The sequence below is a fragment of the Passer domesticus genome, chromosome 19 (assembly GCF_036417665.1).
Source record: "Passer domesticus isolate bPasDom1 chromosome 19, bPasDom1.hap1, whole genome shotgun sequence".
Taxonomy (NCBI): domain Eukaryota; kingdom Metazoa; phylum Chordata; class Aves; order Passeriformes; family Passeridae; genus Passer; species Passer domesticus.
In genome coordinates this window covers 7,788,096-7,813,667 of record NC_087492.1, presented here as the reverse complement: position 1 = coordinate 7,813,667, position 25,572 = coordinate 7,788,096, and the positions used below count along the sequence as shown (strand labels likewise).

General features: G+C 43.3%; 1 protein-coding gene across 5 annotated transcripts in view; it reads right to left on the bottom strand.

The window, feature by feature from the left end:
• The window catches only part of LOC135283882 (sphingosine-1-phosphate transporter SPNS2-like), a 132,482-nt gene that overhangs the window by 94,791 nt on the left and 12,119 nt on the right, over window positions 1–25,572 (bottom strand). For all 5 annotated transcript variants that reach the window (XR_010349494.1, XR_010349493.1, XR_010349495.1 and 2 more), the window contains exon 2: window positions 1,364–1,429. Coding sequence is in view for 1 of the 5 variants with exons in the window: in XM_064395023.1 (XP_064251093.1) it covers window positions 1,364–1,429 (66 nt within the window). In the remaining 4 variants the exon portion in view is untranslated. The remainder of the gene's footprint in view (window positions 1–1,363; window positions 1,430–25,572) is intronic.

Below are 25,572 nucleotides of genomic sequence, written 5' to 3'. Positions count from 1 at the left end.
ACTTGTAAAGCTGAAACCTTCTGTTCTGGACACATGCTGCTCACATCAGCTGAGCTGAGCTCTGCTGTCCCACAAGGACAGCATTTTTTCAACATTTAATACAAATTGTTATTAATTGTTTGCATTACAACATTACCAAGAAGCTGCAACCACAGATGAGGACCCTGCTGTGCCACGGGCTGCAGGAAGTAAAAAAGGAGGAGATATTGCAGTTCACAAAATTTGAAGTCAAAGACCAATTGATGGAGCTCCAGAATAGTCTCACCTTTAGTGAGATCATAAAGAATGAATGATTTTATACAATTCAGTGCTGGCCACAATTTCACAGACAAGCTCCTGACAAGTGTTTGGTATCCACCATGACAGCATAGCAAAACATGTCATGCTGGCACACTATTTGAAAACCTAACAGAATTCTCACTTTTTCAGAGATATAATTGTTCCAGTGTGGTTCCCTCAGACAGATGACAGTGACAAGACAGCTACAGCACCTCAAATCTGTGACTCTAATTAATAGTTCTGTAGGAGCTTTTCAAAGCAGACTGTTTTCTTAAAATACTCCATTTCTTAAAAATACTGCTACTCCTTTCCATGAGCATCCAACATGCTGTGGTGTGTGCATGAGACTGGCACTCAGTGTCACCCTGTGCAGCCCACTGCTGCAGGCCCTCCTCTAAGAACCCTCAGGACCAGAGGCCAGAGAAGCTGAGGTTCTCCTGGGCTTGTTCAGATGTCTGAGACATGAAAATGCCTGCTCCATTAAAAGGACATCAGAATTGCCATAATCCTGCCTTACACAAAAAGAGAAATGCTGGTAGCTAACAGCAGAATTCCAGGGCTATTGTTAATCCCTGAGTTCTCATGGATGCACTGGTTGTTAGTCCTGCCTACAGCTTTCATCCTCAGGTTCTTGCCCCAGTGAGTTTTACATTTTCCTGCCACACCATGCTCCCAGGGACTGTCCATTCAGCAGATTCTCTGTCAAGCACTTGAAGGGCAAAATACATCACACTTATTTACCAACCTAAAGAAGTGAACAGGATGATGGTGTAGGTTTATCATGAATTTTCTAATCTAGGGGAATGAACCATCTCCCGTTTGAATTTAGTTCTTGTAAATAAAATAATTGCTCCATTCTACACTCAAGTCATTCTGAAACCCAATCTCCTGCCCAACGGCAAATCAAGGCCAAAAAAACCCCCTCCATGTTCATTTAGCTTCCCAGTAGGAGTGTAGTTATTCACCTTTCTAAGAGTACATTTCACAACCAGTATGCCTATGCATCATAATGAAGAAATCTGTAGGCACCCATCAGAGAAATGGAATGTTACAAAGAGCAGTGAGAGAAGAAACACTTTCTTACCTGTCTGCAGCAAGCCAGCCCCACTGTCTTTGACTCCAAAGTGCTGCTGGATGTCTAGTAACACACCTACAAGGAAAACAGAGAATATGCTCAGTGCCTTCAGCCTTTGATAAGTATTCAACTCAAACCTTTTGTGGTGAATCAGCAAAGCTTCAAATTCCAGTTTTAACACATAAATTCTAAAGGTTGTACTTTTTTTTTCCTATACGTGCAGTCTCAGTAATTTTGGGCTACTACAATAAAAACAGAGGTGGGCAGATGCAATATCATACAATGAGCCTGGGAATTAAATCCTCATGAATGGTAACTGGTCTTTTTGTGTGGTTTTTTTTTTGGTTTTTTTGGGGTTTTTTTTGGTTTTTTTTTTTTAATAATCCAGACCTCTTACTTCTGTTATTTCACAGAAATTCAGGGAAACTGATTCTGCACCTAAGGTGCTTCAAAAGGTTTGACAAGACAGATTGAATCCAAGACAAGTTTTAACAAGTCTCTTCTGGGAGGAGATATGACAGATTGATAGCAATGATGAAAGGTTTCATATTTAACTAGTTCTGGGGAGCTTCTACTTTCAAAACCAATATAACAAATATATTTAAAATACCTTAGTAAAGGGGGTAAGTGACCAGATGCTCAGATTTAAAGTGGCTACAAGCAGAACCAAACCAAATCTTCTGTCTTCCTTGAACCCCAATACATTAATTGGCACAAGAAGAATTAACAGGTTTTGAAGTATTTACACATTCAACTAGATTTAACATTTTTGTACCAAACATTTTGACATGTGTAACATCAGGTATGTGGGACAGCCATGTTTTTGTAACCAACAAACCAATATGAAAATGCACAGCAGAGCTTTAATAGCTCATTTGGGGGCACACAGGTTTGCCAAGCTCTACATGGTCCAGTGGTCTCAGATGCAAATCCATAGGCCTGAATATTTGTCAGTGGTCTAAATAACCAGCATCTGACTTCCTAGGTCTGGAACTGAGACTGTTACTCTCTTTAGATCTGGGACTTCCTTATTTTGACCATTGTCTTCCCCAAACCTTAGATATGCAAGTTTATTTTCTAAAAACAAGCAAACCATTCTTTAACCACGCTAAACATTCACAGACGTTCACCACCAGCTCAAATTCCAGTCCAAGGCTTTATCCAAAGTAATTCCACTCATCTCTGCAGGTTACAGAAATCAACTGAGCACCAACCTGAATCACTCACCATAAATGTCCTAGCTTTTGGGACTGCCAAGATCACACTAAATGAGAAACAGAGAGATAAAAGACCCAGAGAGAACTATTCCCAGAAGACATCTGGGACAATGCCAAGGGAACAGTCATAAATTAAAGATACTAAAGGAAAGGAAGAAGATGGAGAGAAGGAAAAAGCAAGAAAGCTCATTTGAGCTAATCTGTACTATTTGTATTTCACTGTTTGCTCAGGGCAGCATTCAGGTGGGCTTTAGGCCTCGATAGCTGCCCAGAAGCATCAGCACAACCTCCTGAAACAACTCCCACTTCCCTATTCTCTCATCAGACTGTTTAGCCCCAAACAAGAAGGCTGAGGGTGGGGAAGGGTGTGAACCTAATTAATGTACGTCATTACTGATAAAAGTGGGTAGATGCAGAGCCAGGCTCTTCACACTGGTGCCCAGTTAAAGAGGCAAAGGGCAATGACTGAAATCTGGGAAAGTCCATTTAAACATAAGGAAATGAATTTTTACTGTCAGGGAGGTCAGGCTTGGACGTTCAGAGAGGTTGTGGGCTCCCCATCCCTGGAGATAATCAAAACCCAACAGGACACACTCCTGTGCAACCTGCTCTAGCTGACCCTGCTTTTAGCAGGGGACTTGGATTAGATGATCTCCAGAGGTCACTTCTGACCTCAATTATTCTGTGATTCTATACTTTTCTGAAGCATTAAGTGCCTGATTACATCCATTCTGAGGCAGTGTTCCCCTGGCCTTTCTTTTCCTTTGGAACATTGCGGTCTGCTACAATTTCAACAGGAATTTCTTTGCTTTCTCTTGGATGGCAGATTCAACTCCATTTACAAAGTGCCCTGGCATTTATTGAGTGTGCTTCCCTAGTTTGCTCCATTAACAACTGAGATACCATTATCCAGGCAGCAACTGATGAGCAAAAATAAACTTGCATTTGCCTAGCAAACTCCTCTGTGGTATAGCTGACTTACTGCTTCCCTTGGTGTTCCACCCTTCCACAAAAAAAAAAAGTTTCTCATGCCACCCAAATGTTTCTCTCCCACCCAGTGAGAAATCTCACTGAGCTTAACCAGCTCTGAGCACTGTGCTCCAGTACTTCTTGGTTCCAGACATCCCACATCAGGCAAAGCTCAACAAGTCAAAACAACTCCTGGGCACTATAATCCCAATTTTAGGGACAATGAACTCATCAACATCCCCAAGAACAATGTGGAATAGGACAGGAAATACAGAGCACAATATTTTCTCATGCTCTCCTATCATCACTCAGTTGTGCTGCACAGAAATGAAATGTCCTACTCATTGTTTGCAGCTGAGCAGGGGATGGGATATATTCCACTAGATGGAATATATTCCATGAGGGAATACACTCACATGTCAAGAGCTCCATCCAGCACCCTGAAAGGTGGCTCTCCTACCTTCAGCAACATATTCCCAGCCATGACAGAATGCCAAAGAGGCACATTAAACTTCTAAAACTTATGAGAAGCAGGAGCCTGAGATGTGATGGAAAACAAACTTATGGATTTGCATGAGAAACCAGAACAGAAAGTAGAGGGGAATATAATGGTACCTACACAAAAAAGCAGAGGAGAGTTTCCAGTTTGTGACAAGTTATTTGTCCAGTGACAGTGGTTTTGCCATCCTACAGACCATAATGAGTTTTACAAGCTTGAACTCCTGTAGCCACAAATTAAATACACAGACATGTAGACACTTGGATTAATCCTACAATTTTAACCTGGTGGTGGAGAGGAAAGTGGGTTTTGTGGAGAGTCAATGCAACAGGACAATGCAGAACCACAATTATAAGTCCTGTGTGACCTTGGAAGGTCTCAGATGATTAAGAGAGATCTGCATGTCTAAATGGCATGGATTTCCTACTCCAAGTTATTTTATATTCTCTTTGGACTACAGGTGTTTTGATATGGGTTTAGAGCATTAAATTAGAGGCAACAGTGGGCAGATGATGCAACACCTGTGAAGTGATAGGAGCTCTCTGCTGTGGGTTTTCCTGCTCAGCCACTCACCTGGGAAGACACTCCTCCTCTCCTGAATTCACTCAGCTCTGCTTCCACCTCACTGTGGCAATGACTCACCTCAGAATTTAATAAGATTTAGGGATACAATTAAGCAATGATAGACTAGGGGAGAATACAGGAAAATGATAGAGCTTTTGACTTTCCCTTCTGCTTCTAGATGATGGGAAGGGAGAGAGCTGGAGCCAGGCTCCAGACAATGACCCCATTGCTTGCAGTGCTGTGTCTCACAGCACCTGATGCAATCCAAGAGGTGAAGACACCACACATGGCTGGCAAAGTCTTTCTTGGATTAAAGCTCATACCTATGACCCAGGAGGATCTCAAAATAGCCAAGAGCAGCCAGCAGGCACCAGCCTTCCTGAGAACCTCTCTGGAGGGCTGCTGGCCATTTGGGATGTCTCTATGACTACATGGCAGCTTGTGTTCTCCCACCTATTATTTCTTAAGCACATTCTGTATTTTCAGGGCTGAGCAAACATACAGCAAACATGGTGCCAATCTCCCAAAGCATCTCAGCAGCTGAACCAGACACTGTTAATGCTGATGTAGATTTGGAGCTCAATGAGATGAAACACAGGCAGCACCCAGCCAGGAGTGCTGATCAAGATGGGCACAGGGACAGGAGTTACTGGGAATCCAGACAGAAGAGCAAAGACTGGTTACTGCAGCCATCTCTAGGGGACTTTTACCAGGCCCAATGTCTAAGAAGCTGACAGACAGCAAGGCAGCTATCAGACTTTTGTGGGCACTGGGCATGAAGAGGACTTGGAGGAGCAGTTTGGAGGATAAAAGGGTTGGAGTGCTACAGATAGGGAGGGACATGCCTGACCTCATCCACTTACAGGGTCAGAGGATTTCTAGGGTACTGCTGATCTTTCTACTGATCGTTTCACAGAGATTGTAAAAGACCTGATTATGAGGCTTTTGGAATGCAAATCTACATTTAATGGCCCAGGTTATCTCTGTTTTAGGGGAAAAGCTGAATTTTCCTGGAAGTGTGTGGTTCACACTTCAAACAGGGAGGTAGGTGGTCCACATGAGGCATGAGGCAAGCTGCTTGCCTAGATAGGTTTTGTGTCCCTGATCCGAGCTACAACAAATCAAAAGCTGCAGGATTCTACGTGGGCCCTTCACCAAATACTGCCATGATAAGAAACAGTGTCCATTAGCCAAACCACAGTGAAATGACAATTTCAAAGCAAAAACACATTAGAGCTTCCCTGGGACAGCCCCATTTTCCAGTCACCAAAACAAAACATCATTATTTGCTTTCAAACTGCTTCCAAGGCAGGTGCAAAATGTAGAGTTGGCCTGTACACAGAGTGCAGAGCTATAGAAGGAAAGGCACAGGTCTGCAGCTCACATTCTTTAAATACTGTGTGTGTGCTGCAACAGCACTGGCCAACATAACTACTTACTTAAGAAAGCATGTTCATTTCTAAAAGTATTTTTAAATGGGGAAAAAGGATAGTGCATGAAAGGAACCAGCACATGGTTTTCCACAGGATACAGGATGTGTGCCCCTAGCACTCTCCCTCCTGCCCCACTGCAGGTCTGGACCTCTCTTTAGGGAACCCAGATTCACACTCTCAAGTCCCTGAGAGCCAGCACAGACTCTGTACTGACAATACTGTTTCTTCTATTACCTCTTGGTGCCTACCTCTCTTCCTTACAAAGGCATTTTCTTCCCAGACTGTGGTCCCTGGTACTTCCAGGACCAGCTTCCTCAGAGGGAGGTAGCTAAGCAGGGATAGCCAAGCCCTGGCCTTCTATCCATTAAAGACACAAACCTCCTTCCTCCCATCAGGCTCTTCCTCATGCCTGCAGCCATATTCAACCTCCTTCAAATAAAGCACTAAGGAGGCAGAGGAGTGGTGCAACACACCTGTCTCTTCAGAGACATGTGAAAAGATTAGGTGGAGAGAAGTTTATTCTGAAGTCTGTGATTGTATCTTCAGTGCAACCCCAAGGTGTAGCAGCAGTTCACACACCAATGCCTGAGCTTCAAACGAGCTGCTTCAGCTCAGCCACCCACCAGCTATTAAACACCAGCGTCACAATTTGAGTCCTATTTAAATATTCAGCTGCAGAAACCACCGTGGTAGTCCTACTGATATTTGTACCTGAAGATAAATCCCCACTGCTGCCAGAACTAGCAAGTCTGGAATATAAATGCAGTATTACCTTCTTTGGATTGCCATGAAAGCATTCCCTGCCTGCTCTTGAAGTACTGATAAATGCCTGGTGACATCTGGCTTGAAAACATTGACAGGAGCTTCCTTAGGACATAAACACCAACTTTCCTTCTGCAAAACTAGTTTCCACTGTTGCATGACACGACAATACACACTGGTGAAACAGTCTTTGGTTTCGAAATAATGCTGCAGGATTAAAAAGAAACAAACAAAACAAACCCAGCAATTAGACAAATCAAAACAAGGGTTTCCTAAGATCTGTTCACACTGGAATGCATGAAACTTGTGACCTAGAAAGCACTGAAAAGCAAGTGCCAACACCCACAGCAGCGTCCTTTGGAAGGGGTTTCCCTGAGTAATAGAGCAGAGCGCTGGGAAGAGACAACCCCAGCAGCTTGAGCCGAAGATCAGAGTGAGCCAGGATCCTGATGTCATTCACAGGACATGAAACAGTTCCTTAAAAATCACAGACTAGAATCAGAGAATATCCTGAGCTGGAAGGAACTCGTAGGAATCATCCAGTCTAGCTCCTGGCCCTGCACAGACACCCAAAATCCCTCCCTGTGCATCCCTGGGAGCAGTGTCCCAACACTCCTGGAGCTCTGGCAGCCTCGGGGCTGTGCCCATCCCTGGGGAGCCTGGGCAGTGCCCAGCACCCTCTGGGGGAAGAAGGCTCTCCTGATATCCAGCATAAACCTGGCCTGACAAAGCTCCAGCCATTTCCTAACAGAACTCCAGAGAAGTGTGAGAGTTCACAGCCTTCACAGCACTGAGAGCCTCCCACTACCTGCAGAAGGTGATGGGGTGGAGGCTGGTCTCAGACGATGGTGTTGGACTGTCAGGACACAGCAGGGGAATTGCTGTTCACTCCAAGCAGCATTTGCAGGGGGCTTTTGGAAGGACAGGTGCTGCAAGCCCTGCAAAGCACACACTGCTTGGGAAATGCAATAGAAATGCCTGTCTGAGGTGACATTCCTATTCTGAACCAAAACCAATGTTATCCTCAGAGACTCACACCACCTGTCACACCCACTTTTTCCATTCAATGTTTTTGTCATTATTATAGTATCAGTAGGGAAGTATCTGAGCTATTCATTTATTCATTCATTCCCAAAGGCTACTACTGGCTTACCTGCATAGCATGTAACAAGTAATTAAGCATCAGGGAAAAAGAAATAAGGAATGTGATTAATCAAGAACATGGAAAAGAAGTATATTAAAAAAGCAACTTCTTGCTCTGGCAGTAATAAATGATGGTTTCTCTAACACAAACTCCACTGTAATGTGGTATGCAAAGTCTGAGCACAAAATTGCCTGGAAGACTGGGAGGAGATAAAAAAGTTCATCAGGTGTAGAATCGATTAGCACAAGGCATAATTAACACAGGGTCAGGGCGTCTAGGGAAGGCAGCACAGGACAGCCAGTCTTGTTGGGATTTAAAAAAAAACCCAACAAAACAAAACAAATAGGAGTTTGAATGCAAGCATGGCTGCCAAATGCTGGGTGCCTCATTGGTAAACCCACACCCTAATCAAATCCTTCATCTCCTTAATTACAGTGTACGTCTGTTCCCAGGACTATGGCTGGGAAGGATGTCCTTGTCAAATAGGCAACATGGGATACTTGGCCAGCATGAAACAAAGAGCTTAAATAAATTCCAAAACATGGAACATTTTCCATTTATGACCCATTTTCAACAAAAGCTCTCAGCAGTAAGACTTAAAAATTACATGGGCCAAATCTGAGGAGAAGCTCACAGTGTCACTTCACTGTCCTCTCCACCTTGGACACAGATCCCTACAAGGAGATCCCTCATTTCACCCCTGCCCCATCTCCCTTGCAGACTCCTGCTTAGCCTATATAATCAGCCTGGCAGCTCCCACAAGCCAAGGGAAGACTTCAATTAGAGATAAGTGACAGGATTTGGCTCAAAGGACAGACTAAAATGAATTGGCACCTAGACCTGAACTTAAAACCAAACTTATTCATTGAGACTTGGAACAGTTCCTTTATGTGGAATGGGAAAAATCAGAGCCCCTTTCAAATCTGAAAAACCAACAGAAACTGCAGTAGTAGCTGAGGTTTATATCAGTCATCTGAAAGGATAGGAACTATTAACAGCTTTCAGACAATGCTTTCTCCCACACCCAGCATCTCTAGCTCAAGACTCAGTTTAGACCCAATTTCTGGGGGTTTTTATCTAATGCAAACACAGAATGAAACACAGTCTTTACCAGAGGAAAAAAACCTACTCTTGGGACATTTTAGATCTAAGCAGCCGCCTCACCAGATTTTCACATCAAAGAGGAAAGCCTCAAAAAATAACGTTATTATTTCAATTATTCAAATCTCAGAAAATTCAGATACTCCCTCAATTCACATTCTCCTCGTGGACACTGTAGCAGAAAAAATTGGACTTGCCACCAGAAGCTCTACTTGTCTTCTGCCTTTCTAATCTTTAGACAAGACTAACAAGTCGAGCTAATTCATGCAGTGAAACATATCTCAGAGACTTTGTATATGAACTAATTAAAATAAATAAAACCAGTATGGCTAATGATAGAGCAAATCAAGTGCATATGAATTCAGTCAGTGACTCACTGCTCCCTTGTTTTCCTTATTGGAAAACTTGGCTTATCACCATACCGGGGTGACGATGAGTCAGGAAACTGGCATGAGCCACAAATTGCAAGAACATTAAAATAAGTATCTACAAAATCTCTTTTTTGGAGAGATTTTGGAGATTTTTGCTGTCTTTGTATGGATGTGGTTATAGACTTAGTTGTAACCTCGTGGTTTTCTGACTAGATAAAATCAAGAAAGAAAAGAGGCATTTATGAGTTCCAGAGACAATACATAATGATTGGGCTCTTATTCTCAGAATCAGTTTGATGCCTTTACTTTTATAAAAGTAAATATTTTAACCAAATACATTTGAAGCATATTACCATATTCTACTGAATGCTTCACACTACCTTATCAAGTAAATAGGTGGGTATTAATGACTTGGAACCAGGCAAAGCAAATGCAAATATTTTACCAGCACTAAACTGAGAACTAATAGTGTGCATGGCATGAGGTTAACAGCTCTAAACCCAAGTTTAAGCAAGCACAACCACTTTGCTGCCACCTCACTCACACATACCATGAGAATTTGCACTGTTACACCTTCTGACACACCACCTGTTGGATTGGAGGTTTTCAGGCAGGTTGGGAACACAAATCCCACCAAAAAGCCTGGGATATTTTGTGCACTTCTGTGTACAAGGAGCTGTGTCTCTGGAGCTCATTGATTTTATTTCAAAATAATAAAATTAAATTCAAACTGTTAAACTAAAAAAAAAATCAGAGAGACAAAAAAATGTAAATTTCAAGGTTGTGAAGGTGAAAGGAAGAAATCCTCAATGTTCTCTAGTTCCACTCTCTAGCACTTTTTACCCACTTCCTTTTCTCCTACAGCTATGCACATTTCTGTGACACAGGAGACTGAATGAACTGGGGTAATTAGTGACTGATGATTTACAGCAGATGACAGCTAATTTCTCCAGTTAAGAAGATTTCTATCAAATCTGTAGAAATGTGCACTCAGATTGGACATACTTCCAAGTGACTGCATCTCATCTCTCATTTGCATTTTGCTTCTGCTTGGCAGTGCCTCGCAGCTATTTCAGAACATCACAAGCTGTCCAGGGCACACTGGAATATTGTATGTAATTGTAAGGAGCTTGCTATTCTTTTTTACCACAAAGAATGTTTTACAGAATGCAAGGGAGATGCCAAATGCAGAGGTACCTTGTAGAGAGTGATCTGCAGAAGAGCAGCAGCCAGGAGCCAAGCAGCTCATCAGGGAATGTCAGGCACATTCCAGGCAGGTTTCTGCAGAGCATGACTGTCAGATTTCTCAGTCAAAGAATGAAACATCCACTGTCATGGTCCTGGGCTAACAAAGAGCTCTTGTCATCATCTTCGTGCCAGCACAGGGGTGTAAGAGCACATCTTCAGTACTCCTGCACACTGATTTTCTCAAGAGACTGTGCAATGTTTATGTCTACTACACAAATCTCCCTCTCTGACCTAGATCTGGATAGGCTCATGAAGCTTTAAGTGCACGAGCAGGAAAAGCTGGAATTGTCCTTAGCATCTCGTGCACAGATTAAAACCTGGATACAACTGTGACACAAACTTGGTGCTGCCACTCTTTTTTAAGACAACAGGAAATCTGTAAAAGAACCCAAGGCCGCACTATTTCAAGTATCTACCTAAACCTTGTTTAAAATTCCAGAAGAAGCTTTTGGACTCAGCTAAAAATACTTACCCTAACTTTAGTAATCCAGAATAGCCTTTTACTCTTAGACACATGTTTTAAACACCCCTGAGACTGCAGCTGAACATGGCAGGTAGGTCCACGAATCTGTCATCCTGCATAAAGAATCATGGAATGGTTTAAGTTGGAATGGATGTTAAAGCTCATCTTGTTCCAAAACACTGCCATGGCCAGGGACACCTTCCACAAGACCAGGTTGCTCCAAGCCCCATCCAAGCTGGCCTTGGGCACTTCCAGGGATGGGGCAGCTGCTCTGGGCACCCTGTGCCAGGGCCTCAGCACCCTCACAGGGGAGAATTCCTTCCCAATATCCCATCTATCCCTTCCCTCTGGCAGTGGGAAGCCATTCCCCCTTGTCCTGGCACTCCAGGCCCTTGTCCAAAGTCCTTCTTCAGCTCCCTTGGAGCCCTTTTAGGCACTGGAAGGGGTGCTAAGGTCTCCCCTGAGCCTGCTCTTCTTCAGGCTACACAGCCCAGCTCTCTCAGCCTGTGTTCATAAGAGGGAGGATAAGAAGGGAGGATAAAGCTGCTCCAGGGCCACCATAACACAATGCTTCCTTTCATCCACCTCTTTTCCCTGTTCTCTCTAGAACACCATAATTAGGACTTTTGGGGTCCCCTCACCCACCCTGATCTGGAGAGCACTGTGATCCCTACAGCAGCATCTCATATCCAAAGTATTCCCTTCCTCCTGCTCCTTCTCTCCATCCTGGTATTCAGTTGGGGAGCTCTCCCATCACAAGTGCACTGATCTGCAAGAATCCTGCTGTCTGCATGATGTAAATAAATCAAAAGGTCCTGTTTTAGCCTCACATGCTCTGAGGGAGATGTTTTTCCCACAGATGAGGCTGACTGGGGGTACATTCCTACACACTGCCCACGTTTAGTTCCTGGAACCACCTTGAGTTTTCTATCATAAGTGTTTAAAGCAGCCACTGCAGAGCTCTAACCATGGGCATATTTCAATTTGTGTGTGAGTGGAAATGCCCTCCTGTCACTGCCCATTCCATCTCCCTCACAATAAAACACCTTTCCCTGAGCACAAAGCAGTGTGACACTCCTCACATGCATTTTTGTCCCACAGAAACACACTGAGTGTTTTTATTTCATTCTGCGTCCTGGTCAAGCTGTGTCAGGTCACAACTGGGTATGGTGCCCAACTGTCCATTAGTTATCTTAGGCAAAGTGTCTTTAAATTCATCTCACTGACAAAGCAAGTGCCTTTGTACAGGTAATTAGTAAGAGCACACAGGTATTCAAAGATCTGTGTAGGGCACAAAAGCTTGTTAAGGAACCCACAACTTACCCACAGCACTATTAGAGAAAAGAAACCAGCTCTGGAGTTATCACAGGAGATATTTAAATGCCTCGGTCTAGCTTCTTAAAATGACCTAGTAAAGAATTTACTATGTTCCACAAAGGTCCATGGCTGATATAGCAAAAATCTGTGGATAAAACCTTATGCCTGCATGAGAGTGTATACTCAGATGAGAATGGGGACACTAAAATAAGCCTGACAGTGAGGGCTTCTCCAGACCTGCAAGGAGTCAGTGCTGTGGGCCTGCGGCTACAGACCAGGAAGTCCTCACAGCACAAAAAGGGCTTGTCCTGTTTTTTTTTTTTTTAATAGAGTGTTTTACTCAGTGCAAATTGCAGTGGTTTCTGGAGCTAAAACACCCTTCATAGCAAGGTTTTTGATTTTCCCAAGCTGCACTGCCACAGGACCTCCATGAGAAGGGCCATGGTAACAGGACAGTGATGCACACTCCAAGGTAACAGAGCAAAACTTGAATTCAACCCTGAATTAGGAGACAGGGCTGCTCTGTTCTCAATCCTGACACTACATCACTCTTTAACCTTGGGCATGTTACTTGATCATGCAGAATTTTAGAGTCTGCATTAGCCTAATGAAGATAATAACAATAATCATGTGTGTCACAGATACAGTTGGGCTTGGTTATTATGTTCTCACGAAGTGCTTGGAAGGGCCCCAGATGAAAGAGAAATTAGGAGAAGGAAGATTAATTATAAGATGTGCATCCCAAATAAAAACCAGACAGGAACATTGTTGTTGCTGTTATTAGTGGAGAGTCTGTCTTATTTAGGCCAGCTTTTATTTCTCTGTTGGTAAAGCAGACCCATTTTAATCACTTTCCACGTTCAAATTTTATTTGTAGATGGTGGATAAGTGATAAAGGCTGCTGAGCTTCTGATACTGCAGACATAAAAGCCTTTGATTGAAGGTCTGATTTCACAGTAACCACTGTCTGTGATATGACAGGCCTGCCTGTGTCTTTACTGTTGTGAGGCAAAACAAGGAGCCAAAAGTTTACTGCCACTCTGAAGGAAAGACCAGGATTGAAGGAAAGGAAACATTTCCTGTGGCTGAACACACCACTGTGAACATAGTCATAGTGGGAAACATTACACTGAAATTATATTAACAAGCACTTGAGTATTTAACAAAAACTTGTGCAAATGGAAACATCTTTTCTACAGTGATTTTGTCTCAGAAAGTACCAAGTATTTCTCATTTAGGTTAGTATCTTTGCCTGTTTCAGCATGGGAAAGGGACACAGGGAAAGGCGCAGTGATACATCTGAGCTCACATCTAACTGAGCAGCACAGCCCAGAATAGACCCAAGAGTTCCCCCAAGCCTCAGCCTGGGCTGCTCTCCCCTGGAGCTGCCTTCCTCCCCTGCCAGAGATCAACCCTTGTTCCTCCTGCTGAGAGCATCCCAGAGACCCCAGAATCACTGAGGATGGAAGATGTCCCAGATCATGGAATCCAACCTGTGCCTGATTCCCACCTTGTCACCCAGCCCAGAGCACTGAGTCCCACATCCAGTCATTCCTTGGACACCTCCAGGGATGGAACTCCACCACTGCCCTGGGCAGCTCCTTCCAAAGCCTGACCACCCTTTCCACAGAGAAATTCTTCCTCATGTCCAACCTGAACCTCCCCTGGTGCAACTTGAGGCCGTTCCCTCTCCTCCTGTCCCTGTTCCCTGGGAGCACAGCCTGACCCCCCTGGCTGTCCCCTCCTGTCAGGAGTTGTGCAGAGCCAAAAGGTCCCCCCTGAGCCTCCTTTTCTCCAGGGTGAGCCCCTTCCCAGCTCCCTCAGCCATTCCAGATATGACTGACTCTGCAGACCCTTCCCCAGCTCCACTGCCCTTCTCTGGACACGCTGCAGCCCCTCAATGAATGCCAAACTTAAATTCAGCATCATCCAGTGACAAATACAGTTCCAACTCTAACTTCACTGTTATACCAAATTTCATTAAATATCTCTTGGGGTATTCGGTAATGAATTGCTTAAAAAATAGATGAGTACAGGAACCTGGGAAAAATTAATAATTGAACATTCTTTCCAGGACACACAAACTCCTTGCTTTCACCTTGCATAGAAAGTTTTTAGGTTTAAAAAAAATAGGGTGGTATTGAACCCTTCATTTCTCAAGAGTCAGATTTTTGAAAATTGCTGTCAGCAAGTTACCTACACCTTAATTTGTGGTAATTAACAATGCAGCAGAAGAAATAAAATACATAGCCTCCACTTGTTTCAGGAGACACTGCAATACAGCTAAAGAAGGAGTTTCACCTCTTAACTATAAACAGCAAAAGGCTCTAATTTGTTCAGCTTCTGCTCATAAAATGTGCATTAATTCCTTAATGACAGGTGCACCTTGGAGTCAGGACAGCTAATCACTAGATCAGGAGTTAACCACAGTACAGGGCTCAGAGAAGCCCACATCTTTTTCAAAGAAAGCCTTGGCAAGGTCCCACAAGCCAGTTCACAGCAAGTTTATAGCAAAAGGTTATTTCCTAAAAGCAGAACTAATGATCCCTGTTTTTCTATGGCTTTATGCTTGAGACAGCAATCTCCAAGCTTTTTCAGAGGTGGTGGATATTTAAAATCTTTTGCCTTTGTGGTTTCTTTCACATCTCATAAACATTAAGCTCATCTTGCAGTGACTCCTTCCTTTCCCTGGCTCCAAATGTCTGTGAAACCTCCAGCAGTATTGTATCGTGAAGAAGTCTTCCTTCTAGTGTGGCCAAAATTGCCAATGGATTAAAACAGTTAGGGAGGAGGGAAATAATGAATAATCCAGAGAGAAACCAACTTACAAAATAGTCTCTGTTTAAAAGAAACTGCTTCCATTGCAATTCATGTCTCCATTTATTAGAATTGCTGAAGTTCTTTTATTTTCTATTCCCCATTCCCTCAAATAGTGACTTTCCTGTTTCAGAACCACCATCTGCTTTACAGGTCCAGAGTCAGCCACAGCAGCTCCTCCTCTCCATACAGAAGCAGTATTATTCCACTGCATCTATAAACTTGGAAATGTGTGCATTATCCCTTGTCTCTTACAACTCTCTCTTCTGTTAATCAACACTGTCAGTCATTTAGTAAGACAAACACCACATAACGCTGGTGGTGGTTGGCTTTTGGGGTAGTCCCTAACTCCCATTCCTTATCTCGGGATGTTATATAAGAAGTAGAAAGCCGTTAAAAATTCAGAGATAATCAAGATCAGTCACAGGTGCTGCACACGAGGGATTAACACTAAAATGAAGCAAACAGAATCTTTCCCTGCCTATCCACACCCTTCTTTTGCAGAGAAATACGTAAACTGAGGAGATGGGGTCAGGAAGCCACTAAATGGAGCACTAAAGGCAGAGCTTTGATGAAGAAGACTGTTGGTGTTCTGTGAGCTTCCTTTCTCACTGAGAGAAGAAAAAGGAAAGATCCATTTCAAAAGTAAAAGGCAACTCAGTCCTGAATCTGGATAGTCAGTAATCCATACACTGGTCCTGCACTTCAGTCACTGGTATCAAAGGCACTTCTTTCAGGAAAAATGTCAATGCTTTTGTTCATTTATTCTTGAGTTAGACGGTAAGCAGAAAATGAAGCACCTGAGTTGTATGCCCATTGGAATGCTGCATAATATATAGGAGAGGAAATAAAACCAGTGCCAGTCTGAAGCAAAGGGAAAACCATCCTCAGTGCTGTTTGGGTATTGAAGGCAATGCACAGTATAGCAAAATGCTTGTGTGGTAAGTAAATTTGGATTGAGTAATTGAGGATTCAGGAAGTACTGCAAAGTCTGAGCACCAAATTGATACCATCAGATAAAGTGATTATTGGATATAAGAAACTCTGTGTCAAGCATTCTGCTCTGGGGCATGCATGGTGGAGGTGGAGAGCAGGCTTAAAATCTTGCCTAAGCGTGCTGTGTCCCACAGACTTCATCATGCTCCTGCCACTGCTGGAATCATGCCTGGCTCCAAGCACCCTGCTGGTGCCTGAGGGTTTGCTGGGCTGTAGAGCACCTGCTGAGCACTGCTCACATCAGTCCCTGTGCAGTGAACGAGGAGGTTGCTCTGGAGGGAAGTGCAGAACACACCGTGGTGCAGACACAGGTGCCACTGAACGTGTTTGAGCACATAAGGGCGGCAGGTAAATCCACCAGGACCTGACAGCACGCACAGGTGAGCTGCCCCAGCACAAAGAGCTGCTTTCAAACAGGCCAAAGCCAAGCTAGCGAGGGCGCTTTCAACTCAGTCCAACACCCTGCTGTGAGTGCCACCCAAAGCCAGCAGATCTGTGAGCAGGTCTGAACAGGCACCCAGGTGCCCCCAGGAGGGATGCACTCCACAAGGGAGCTGCAGCATTCCTCAGCAGCCTCCACACTGCCATGCTTTTCAGCCGGGGCCCCAGAAGCAGTTTATTCCTTCAGCTCTTCCCCGCGAGGTATTGGAGATGATGGAAATGAAAACAAGAGAAAATTAATCTTTTTATTAATTTAGAAAGATGTAATTCATGACTCATAGCCAGGTTGTATAAATAATGACATTGTTTAAATCTTATTTGTAATTATACTTAAAGCCAGAGACTTTCAAAGCTGCACTGAGAATAAGGCATCCAACTGTCTAATTTATTGTTATTTTAAGCAGGTACTGTATGCCCAAATTCCCTTGGCAGATTATATCTCAGCTTAAGTGTTTTGCTAGAGGTAATTTTCACATGTTCATGACAGCAGCAATGAGAGGAAGGAAATCAAACAAAAGAGAATTCCATCTATGTCATCCAATTTCTTCCTCTCTCTGGCAAGCCTGGGAGTGCTTTGTGCATGACTGAGAAACTGCACATTCCCTCTGCTCCACCTGGTTTGGCAGGGAAGAGAAAGTGGAAGTGAGGAAGGACCAAATGCAAGTGGTTTGGGAAAGGAAACAAACCAATAGGCTTTCTTTATCTTCAATGCAATCTTAGAAAAATGAAAAACTGCTCTTTGTGCAACTTCTCCTTCTACGAGGCACCTGTTCCTTCATTACAGCAATGGTAATAAGGAACACAAACTCACAAGTAGATCACCTTGAAAGTCTTGTTCATACTTCTTCAGACTCCTGCAATCCTCACCCACAGAGTTAAATTTAATAAGGATCAAAAAATATGTATAGAAAACTAAAAGTTACCAAGGGGAAAATAATTTGTGCTAATGCATATATAAACCTGGAACAGCAATCTGCCTAGGAAATTAGTCTTATTAACACCTCTCTTGGAATACCCATGGCATGCTTGGAGGGCACCTGCTGATCCTCAAGGAAACTAATGCAATTTTGAGGACCTGTCATACAGCTGGTTGATCTGGAAAAGTTGGACAGAGAACAAAAATGGTTGGAGAAGTGCCTAATGTATCTACTGCTTTTGAATCCTTATCAGAGTGCTACACTTGTTGCATGAAATCCCAGATGTAGCAAACACCCTGGAAAATTATCAGCCTCCTAATATATATAACTGCTAGTAGCCAGAAGGATCAGTCACCCATTTATTCAGCACAGAAGTTGGGCTGGGAAAGAGTTACCATCCATCTTTCCTTGAGACTCTGTTTTAACCATGAGAAATTTCTAATGTAAGTATAATCAAATCCTAAAATCCTATATTTACTAGGACTGCAGGATATATATTCAGAAAAATTATACCTTAAATCAGTTTAGCTTTTTTCTTTCCCTGCTACTAGGAATCTGGGCTACTCCTCCCAAAATGACGAAACTTGCCTTTCATGTCAACTCCAATTCTCATGCAATGGATTTAATTTTTCTTTTGTCTCCTGCTCATTTTGCTCCCACTTTGTGATGGAACTGACACTGAGGAATCAGAGCTGCTCCTTGCACACTGAAACTGAAACCAAATAGAGCAGATTTTCCTTCTGTGTTCAGAAACATGATCAGCAGTTTGACTTTTCTATGTCCATTATTTAAAAACACACACACAGCATTTTCCAACCTGGAACTGACTTTCAATTTCTTTCTTGACTTAGCTGTGTCCCTATCAGTGTCTGCTACAGGTAAGAAAATACAGCCTGATATCTTCAATGGCAGAGACTGAGAAATCTCTTGTAATTAATGCATTTTAAATGACCTGTAATTTCAGAGAAGACCATTAATTCCCCTCCTCACATGTGGGGTCACAAACTGCTCTTCCCTCTCTTCTGATACACTAAGGGCCCAGAGGACTGCAGATATTGAGGGACAATAGACATTAGGTGTTAAAAATTCAAGTGTTAGAAATGAAAAAGACATTTATCAAATGAAGACACACTCCATCCTATTCCTACCTTCTTTTTTGTATAATTTCCTCTTTTTTATATTGTTATTAATGTCATTTTTGGGGAGTGAGGAGGAAAAAATATTCACCTCAAGCACACCACCCTAGGATACATGAAAAAGAAAAGACTGCATAAAACATCTACAGACATAAGATTCCTGCTGTGTGCTGGAGGCAGAGTATATCACCATTCAGCTAAATGGTGCAATAGACAAGTGGAGAAAAACTACAGAAATTGCTTTGAAAACAAAAACAAAAAACTGCTTTCCTGGAGCTATCATCAGGTTTGCTTGTCAGATCGGATGCTTTTTTTCTATGCTCCATTCAAATGCAAAGAAAATGCTTGAGGAAAATTGCTAGTTCTGATATTTACACCCTTCACATATGCAGCTGGAATGAGATTTCTGCCGTGGTGGAGCAACAGCATCAACAAAATAGTCTAAGCCTAATGGCAGTCACACTGCAAGCACTATTTAAACATATGCAAAGGATTTCTTGATTCCCTGATACATATTTTCTAGTAAACTTCGTGCTTATATAATTTTCAAGTACTTATTCTTACAGCAGATTTTAGGAAATGGGCCAATTCAGTGTAAGATGAGTTTGCAAGCAAAACTGGAGGAAGGAGGTTAATAAAGGTAGATGGAGTAATCTGTAGATGTGGCACTTGGGGACATGGTGACCTTGGAAGTGCTGGGAATACAGTCAGACTTAAAGGTCTTTTCCAATCTAAACAATTCTGTGATTCCCTGAAAAACCTCCCCACTGCAGCAAGGAAAGCAGAAGCTTCACAAAAGTTCCACACAAGGCAAATCTTCCCTGAGTCACCAGCAAACATTTGTTGTGTTTTAGTTTCCATCTGACAGCAGCACACGCTCTGCCTCATGCCATGGCTTTCCAAGGAAGCACTTACAGAATCAAAGCAAATTTTTAGAGAAGTAGGATTTAACAAATGCCATCTCCTATGAGATTTGGCATTCTCCTTAAAACAGCTGTTACTGAATACTATAAGACTAAGCTCTACAAACCCACATGGTTGTATAAAAAATCCCCCAAACAGAAAAAAACAGGCTCCAAATCCAGAATACAACTCTGTCACATCCAAAAGCTATTTATCTCTAAGTTCCATAGGAAAATTGAAAGGTCAAGTCATTACAGTGGCCATGGTTGTGGCAATTATTATCTGTAGGGTGTAAATTTCCATCAGACTTCAGCACCATATCTCTTATTTTTTTGTAAACAGAAAAATGATGATTCCTGACACAAAAATCTTGCTCAGACATAGACAACAAGGCCACAGATTAATAGAAACACAAATTAAAGGAGAATACAAGAAAACAATGCATAATTTCTGTCCCTCTGACAACTATCCAGAGGTTTAGGTTGGATATTAGGAAAAATATCTTCACTGAAAGGGCTGTCCAGCCCTGGCACAGCTGCCCAGGCACCATGCCTGGGGGGATTTAACAGATGTGAGGATACAGCACTTGGGGACATGGGTTAGTGGTGGCTTTGGCAGTGGGGAGGAATGGTTGGACTGGATCTTGGAGATCTTTCCCAACCTGAAGGAATCTGTGATTCTATGCTGATCAACTCAAGGCTTTTTTTACAATATAACTGCTGCAAAACAAACTCAGCAGCCATAGAGCAACAAGTAAATAAAACCCTCTGCCTTTTGCTTTGTTAACAAAATACTACCATGCCTTAGGGATGTTGTCTGGAGTTTTGCCCCCACAAAAATTTAATTGCCTAATCTTTCTTATCCAATCAGCACAGTGTCCCAGTACTTTGCTTATCAGCTGCTTATTCCCAGAAACCTGCCCTGCCCTGATCCTCTTACTGCTGCTCCCCAAGTCACCTGCCAAAGCAACTACTTGTGTGGCCATGCCCTGAGTAGAGAGGCAGCAAAATCACCTGGAAGGGAAAGGGGGAGGTATGTTATTGCATTACCTTCCCCTCCCTGCAGAAAACAATTACTGATTTGCCTTAAACGATAAAATTAACAATGTTCCTGCCTAAAAATATTCCAGAAAGCCTTCAGAAATGACCAAACACATTATTCCAGCTGAAGCACGTCCTAATCCTCACCTCCATTGCTCCAGCTAGATACAGACTGGTTCCAGAGCCTCCTAAAGTGCTCTGAGTTGCATCAATTTCCTCTTCAAGCCCTTTATACCAAGTGATATGTTCTGAAACACATCCATTTCTGTCACAGTACAGGTGTTTCAAAGCCCTCCATCAACCTATTTTTACTTACAGCCCTTGCCCTCTTTCTCCCTTTCACACACACACTCAGAATAAGCAGGGAAAGCTTCCTGTTTTAATGCACACTTCCATCAGTGGCAAACAAGAGGTGTGAAAGGAAATTAGGCATGCAAGTCAGCTCATTCACAAATTAAGTGCCTATTCATTTGCAGGAGCACTGGAAGGCCCTGCCAAATAACAGGAGGTGAGCAGCAGTGCTTTTCCAGCAGCCTGGAAACAACTGGAGCAGGTAGATGACAGATACCTCCATTTCTCTGAGAAGCCATTTCAGGATGGACTCCTCCTGGCTGCTGTTCCAGTTTCCAAGCACAAGGCAGACATCAGCATCCTCACCAACACTACAGTATTAATGACAAACAACTTACAGGGCCCCTGTGAGTACTGATTATTTGAGAGGAGTTTTTATGTCCAGAGAGCCTTGCTGGGGGAGGTGTGCCAGGTGGGAAAGCACAGAGAGGCTGTGCTGAGTTATCCCAGGGCATACAGCAGGTCTGAAGAGTGGTCTCCCTGGAAGAAGGGCCACCTGTGCATTCCTTGTGTGCCTGCTGCAGGACCCTGGCATGGCTGAGCCCCTCCTCTCTCCTCTTTACCCTTGCTGCCAGCACCACTGCCAGCAGGCAGCAGCTGCAGAGCACAGGGACTTCTGGAACAGGATCTGCCCCTGTGGGCTCTGGGCTAATACAAACAGCAACACTTCATGGCAGTGCCCAAAACCAAGCCTGAGCTCTCTGTCCCTTCATCCATTTATCCTAACACAGGGAAATAAAGTAGTGAAATCTAGATCTCAGTTGTACAATATAAACACTCTGCAACTGCCTGTATTCACACCAATGTGAAGAGACTTGAGCCCAGCTATTTTCCTTCCAAACTTGACATGACTCAACTTTGATCAAGATATGCATATCCTTTCCTTTCTGAAACTTTTTGACCCAAAAATAAACATTCCTCTTTCACAATTTAATGTCTTTATAGAAACCCACTACTAACATTTCACAGCACATTTGAAAAATAGATGCTTGCAGCCTATCAAGTAAAGCATTTTGCTTAAATTACACACTCTTCTTTCATGAAATTCCAGCATGTGGTTTTGCCTTCTCTCCATCGCTGGGCCTGCACAAGAGAACACTGCAGGCCCATATTCTGCTTCATAGTAATCAACATAAAACCCCATTAGTGTGTTGAGGAGCAGATAAAGATGATCAACCTTATCACTGAGGGCAGAGAGATGGAGGTAAGGAAAAGGCAGTGAAGGAATCCATGCCTATGGCTAGGGCACAGGTGATCTATGTGCTAAGCAGAGCTCCAGACTCCTGGCAGTGCCTTTAACTGCAATTCCTAAGCATTGATGGAAACAGTCCATAATTACTGTATAACCAAAGAGCCTTCCCCAGGCATTTCAGAGTCAAGATGCATCCATGAATACTTTAGTAAGCATCAAGACTTCAGTAAATTTTAGCGCTGAGCAGAAAAATAAAAATACCAAGAGCTGAAAGTACCTTTGTACTTCGAGACTGACCTCCATCCACGACTTCAGTTACCTCATAAGCCCCTGAAGATCTGAATAGATGGTTAATTGCATTTACTTGTCATGTCCTCTTATTTGAGAGATCCATACTGAGGCTATGAGAGCAGTAACACTCATAACAACAGCAGAGGCCAAGAGGATAAAACCAATGTAAAAAGCAAACAACAAAGAGTGAGGTTAAATTTCTTTGGACTCCTAAAATAACCCCAAACCCAACAAAACCAAGATGAAACCCAACTGAAATGATGAAAACCAGATCAAAGTGTAACTCACATCCATCTCTCCTTTCATCTCAGCATTTCAAGTTCTGAGATAAGATAAAAAATGATATATTCTTTCAGTTTATGACATAACAGTTAAACATATGGCATAAAACGAAGAGACTGGGTGCTAGCTGAACCTCAAAGCGTGTAGCTAATGATTTCAAACCAGCCAAAGGCTCATAGCAATAGCTGATCCTTCCAGCAGCTGACAGGAATTATAGAGCAGGGCACATTATTTGGAAAATTCTTGGATTTTCCATAACAAATGCCTCAGAATTGTTCCCACAGTATCTTGATCTCACATACTGAAGAACTGCAGGAGGGGACAGACAGCCTGTTTGTCCAGCACACCCTTCTGCTGGATGGCTACACTGCTTTCCAAAGGGCACAAATTTACAGCTGACACACAACCCAGGTGCTGCCTCCAGACTCACAGCAGGCACCTCCTGCACCCCGCTCATCCTCACTGCCTTCCCAGGGCTTTCTGTCCCAGCAAACCCAGAGCTGCTCATCCTCCCTGAAAGGCAGGAGCCTCCACCTCCACCAAACAGAGAAAAAACATGCTGAAGAGTTTAAAGTGTTCAAAATTCCAGCTCAAAAAGAGAGAGCTGCCCATGGCCAACATTTCTAAAGGCAAAATTACAGCATGTGGGAATTACAGAACTGCAGGCAAACCAGCAATTTGTGAGGAATTCAAGTCACCAGGAGCGACAAATTAGGACCACAACGTTAACAAAATTAGACACAGTCTCCTTTTAACCCCATCTCTATTTTAAGAGCTTTTTTTTTTTTTTTAAAGAGGGTTTGTATTTATTTTGTTTCCATGAAATCGGGCTGAAACTGTTTAAGAACAACGTTTCTCCATCATTTACTCTCTTTATCTTAGGAATTGTAAAATTATGCCCATGACTATACAAGGAGGTTTCTCTCAGCCATTAAACAGAGACAGAGTCACCCAGCAAAAATAAAATTCAGTAGCCACATGAAAACTTCCATCATCTTTACAAACATGCTGCTTGACTGGAGGTTGTCAGCTCTGGGGTTTTTTTTAGGTTCCCTTGCATTTTTCACTCTTCTCCCAGCTGGGGACAATACTAGAGTCAAAAGGCAGCTCTTTCCCAATGAGATTCTCACTCATCTACAAGTCAATAGACTGAACTACGGAAAAACAAAATAAGAACCAAGCCAATTTCCACCCGCTCCACTCAGTAACAATAAAATCACACAACAGCATCTTTAAAGCCGTGCCTGTTCATTTGGATAATTACTCTAACAGCCCACCTAAGCATGGCCTCAGCCCTGTCCCCAATGGAGAGACCAAAACCTGAAGGAGAAGGAGGAAACAGCTCATCTGCTGAACACAATGTTCGGAAATGTGAGGTGAACATTCCTCACCACAGCAAGATAAATGTTCCCACCCCACAAAGAAAGGGTTCATATTTCATATATTTTCCATTGTTTGAGCTTGCTTGTACATAAGCAACTACATTTAGCAATTACCAATGGGAGAGACTGAGCAGCTAAAAAGATTATCAGGTTTTTAACAATGCAACAGCAGAATCAATGAGGGAGGCTACACCCTGTTCAGTTCCACTAATGTTCTCCAGTTCCAGCAGAGAGACACCTTTCCTTGGGTACTGTTACCTGTAACACTCACTCATGGGATGTGCATAGTCTGCTGCACAAATGAAAATTACCCATCACAGGAGAAGTTCTCCTCAGTGGGTGGGCTGCAGCAATCAACTCCAAAAGAAAACAAACACCACCAATTTAGTGCTTAGTCTCAGCAGGGCTCTTGTATAGATCCCCTGTGCTCATCCTGTCTCACTGGTGTCTTCAGCGGTCGAAAGGGAGTGGATGCACATCTGTATGGAACCAAAAAATTCTGGATTGAAACAAGTCAGTACTTTGAAACATAAAATATTTCAATGAGATAGCTTTGTGGCATAAGGAAATACCCTGTAGGTAGTGATGGAGATGGTGGTTTTGGACTGGTTTGACTCCAAGGAGTTCATCAGGCAGTGAAGAGCACAGAGGAAGGACTTTCACAGGCCTGGCAAGTCTCACAGCCTGGTGTCTGTTCCACACTCATGTGCTGCTGCATCTCCACCCTGCCCAGACAGCAGCTGCTGTGGCTGGCACAGGCTCCTGCACAGGGAAAGGGCAGCAGTCTTGTACTCAGGGGAGGCACAATGCCCAAGGATCTCAATAGAAACAGCAAGAAAGGCTTTACGGACCTACAAAGGGTTTCAAAGAGAAGTCTGCAGTGTTGCATGAGTGACTGCTCCAGCTCGAATGACACAGCATCCTCACAGTTATCACTGCCCAGCAAGTGCTGCCTTTATGTGTTTAACAGAAACCCCCTAACACTGCCTGCTCTAGCTTTCATTTTATGCTCTGAAAGCACTCTTCTACTGGACCCTTACAAAAATAACACAGAGTGTTTATGGACAAAGACAAGCTTTAGAAGGCTGGCAAGGAATTAAGTGTCCTTAAAATTATTAATTGGGATGGAAGGAACAGGGAACGCTTATCAGTCCAGGCTGCTGGCACACGAGGTCACAGCAGCAGCCAGCCACGGCAGGTGCAAGCGATGAAATCTGTGTGCACATTCTGGAGGGACAGCTTCAAACAGAGCTGCTCTTCTCTGCTGTGGCTGCTGCCGCTGCTTAATTTGATTACACACAAGTGAGAGCCGGGGGGGGGAGGGAAGGAAGGCAAGGACAGGAGCAGGACCCTCTGGGCACCCAGGCAGAAGGCACTGCGCG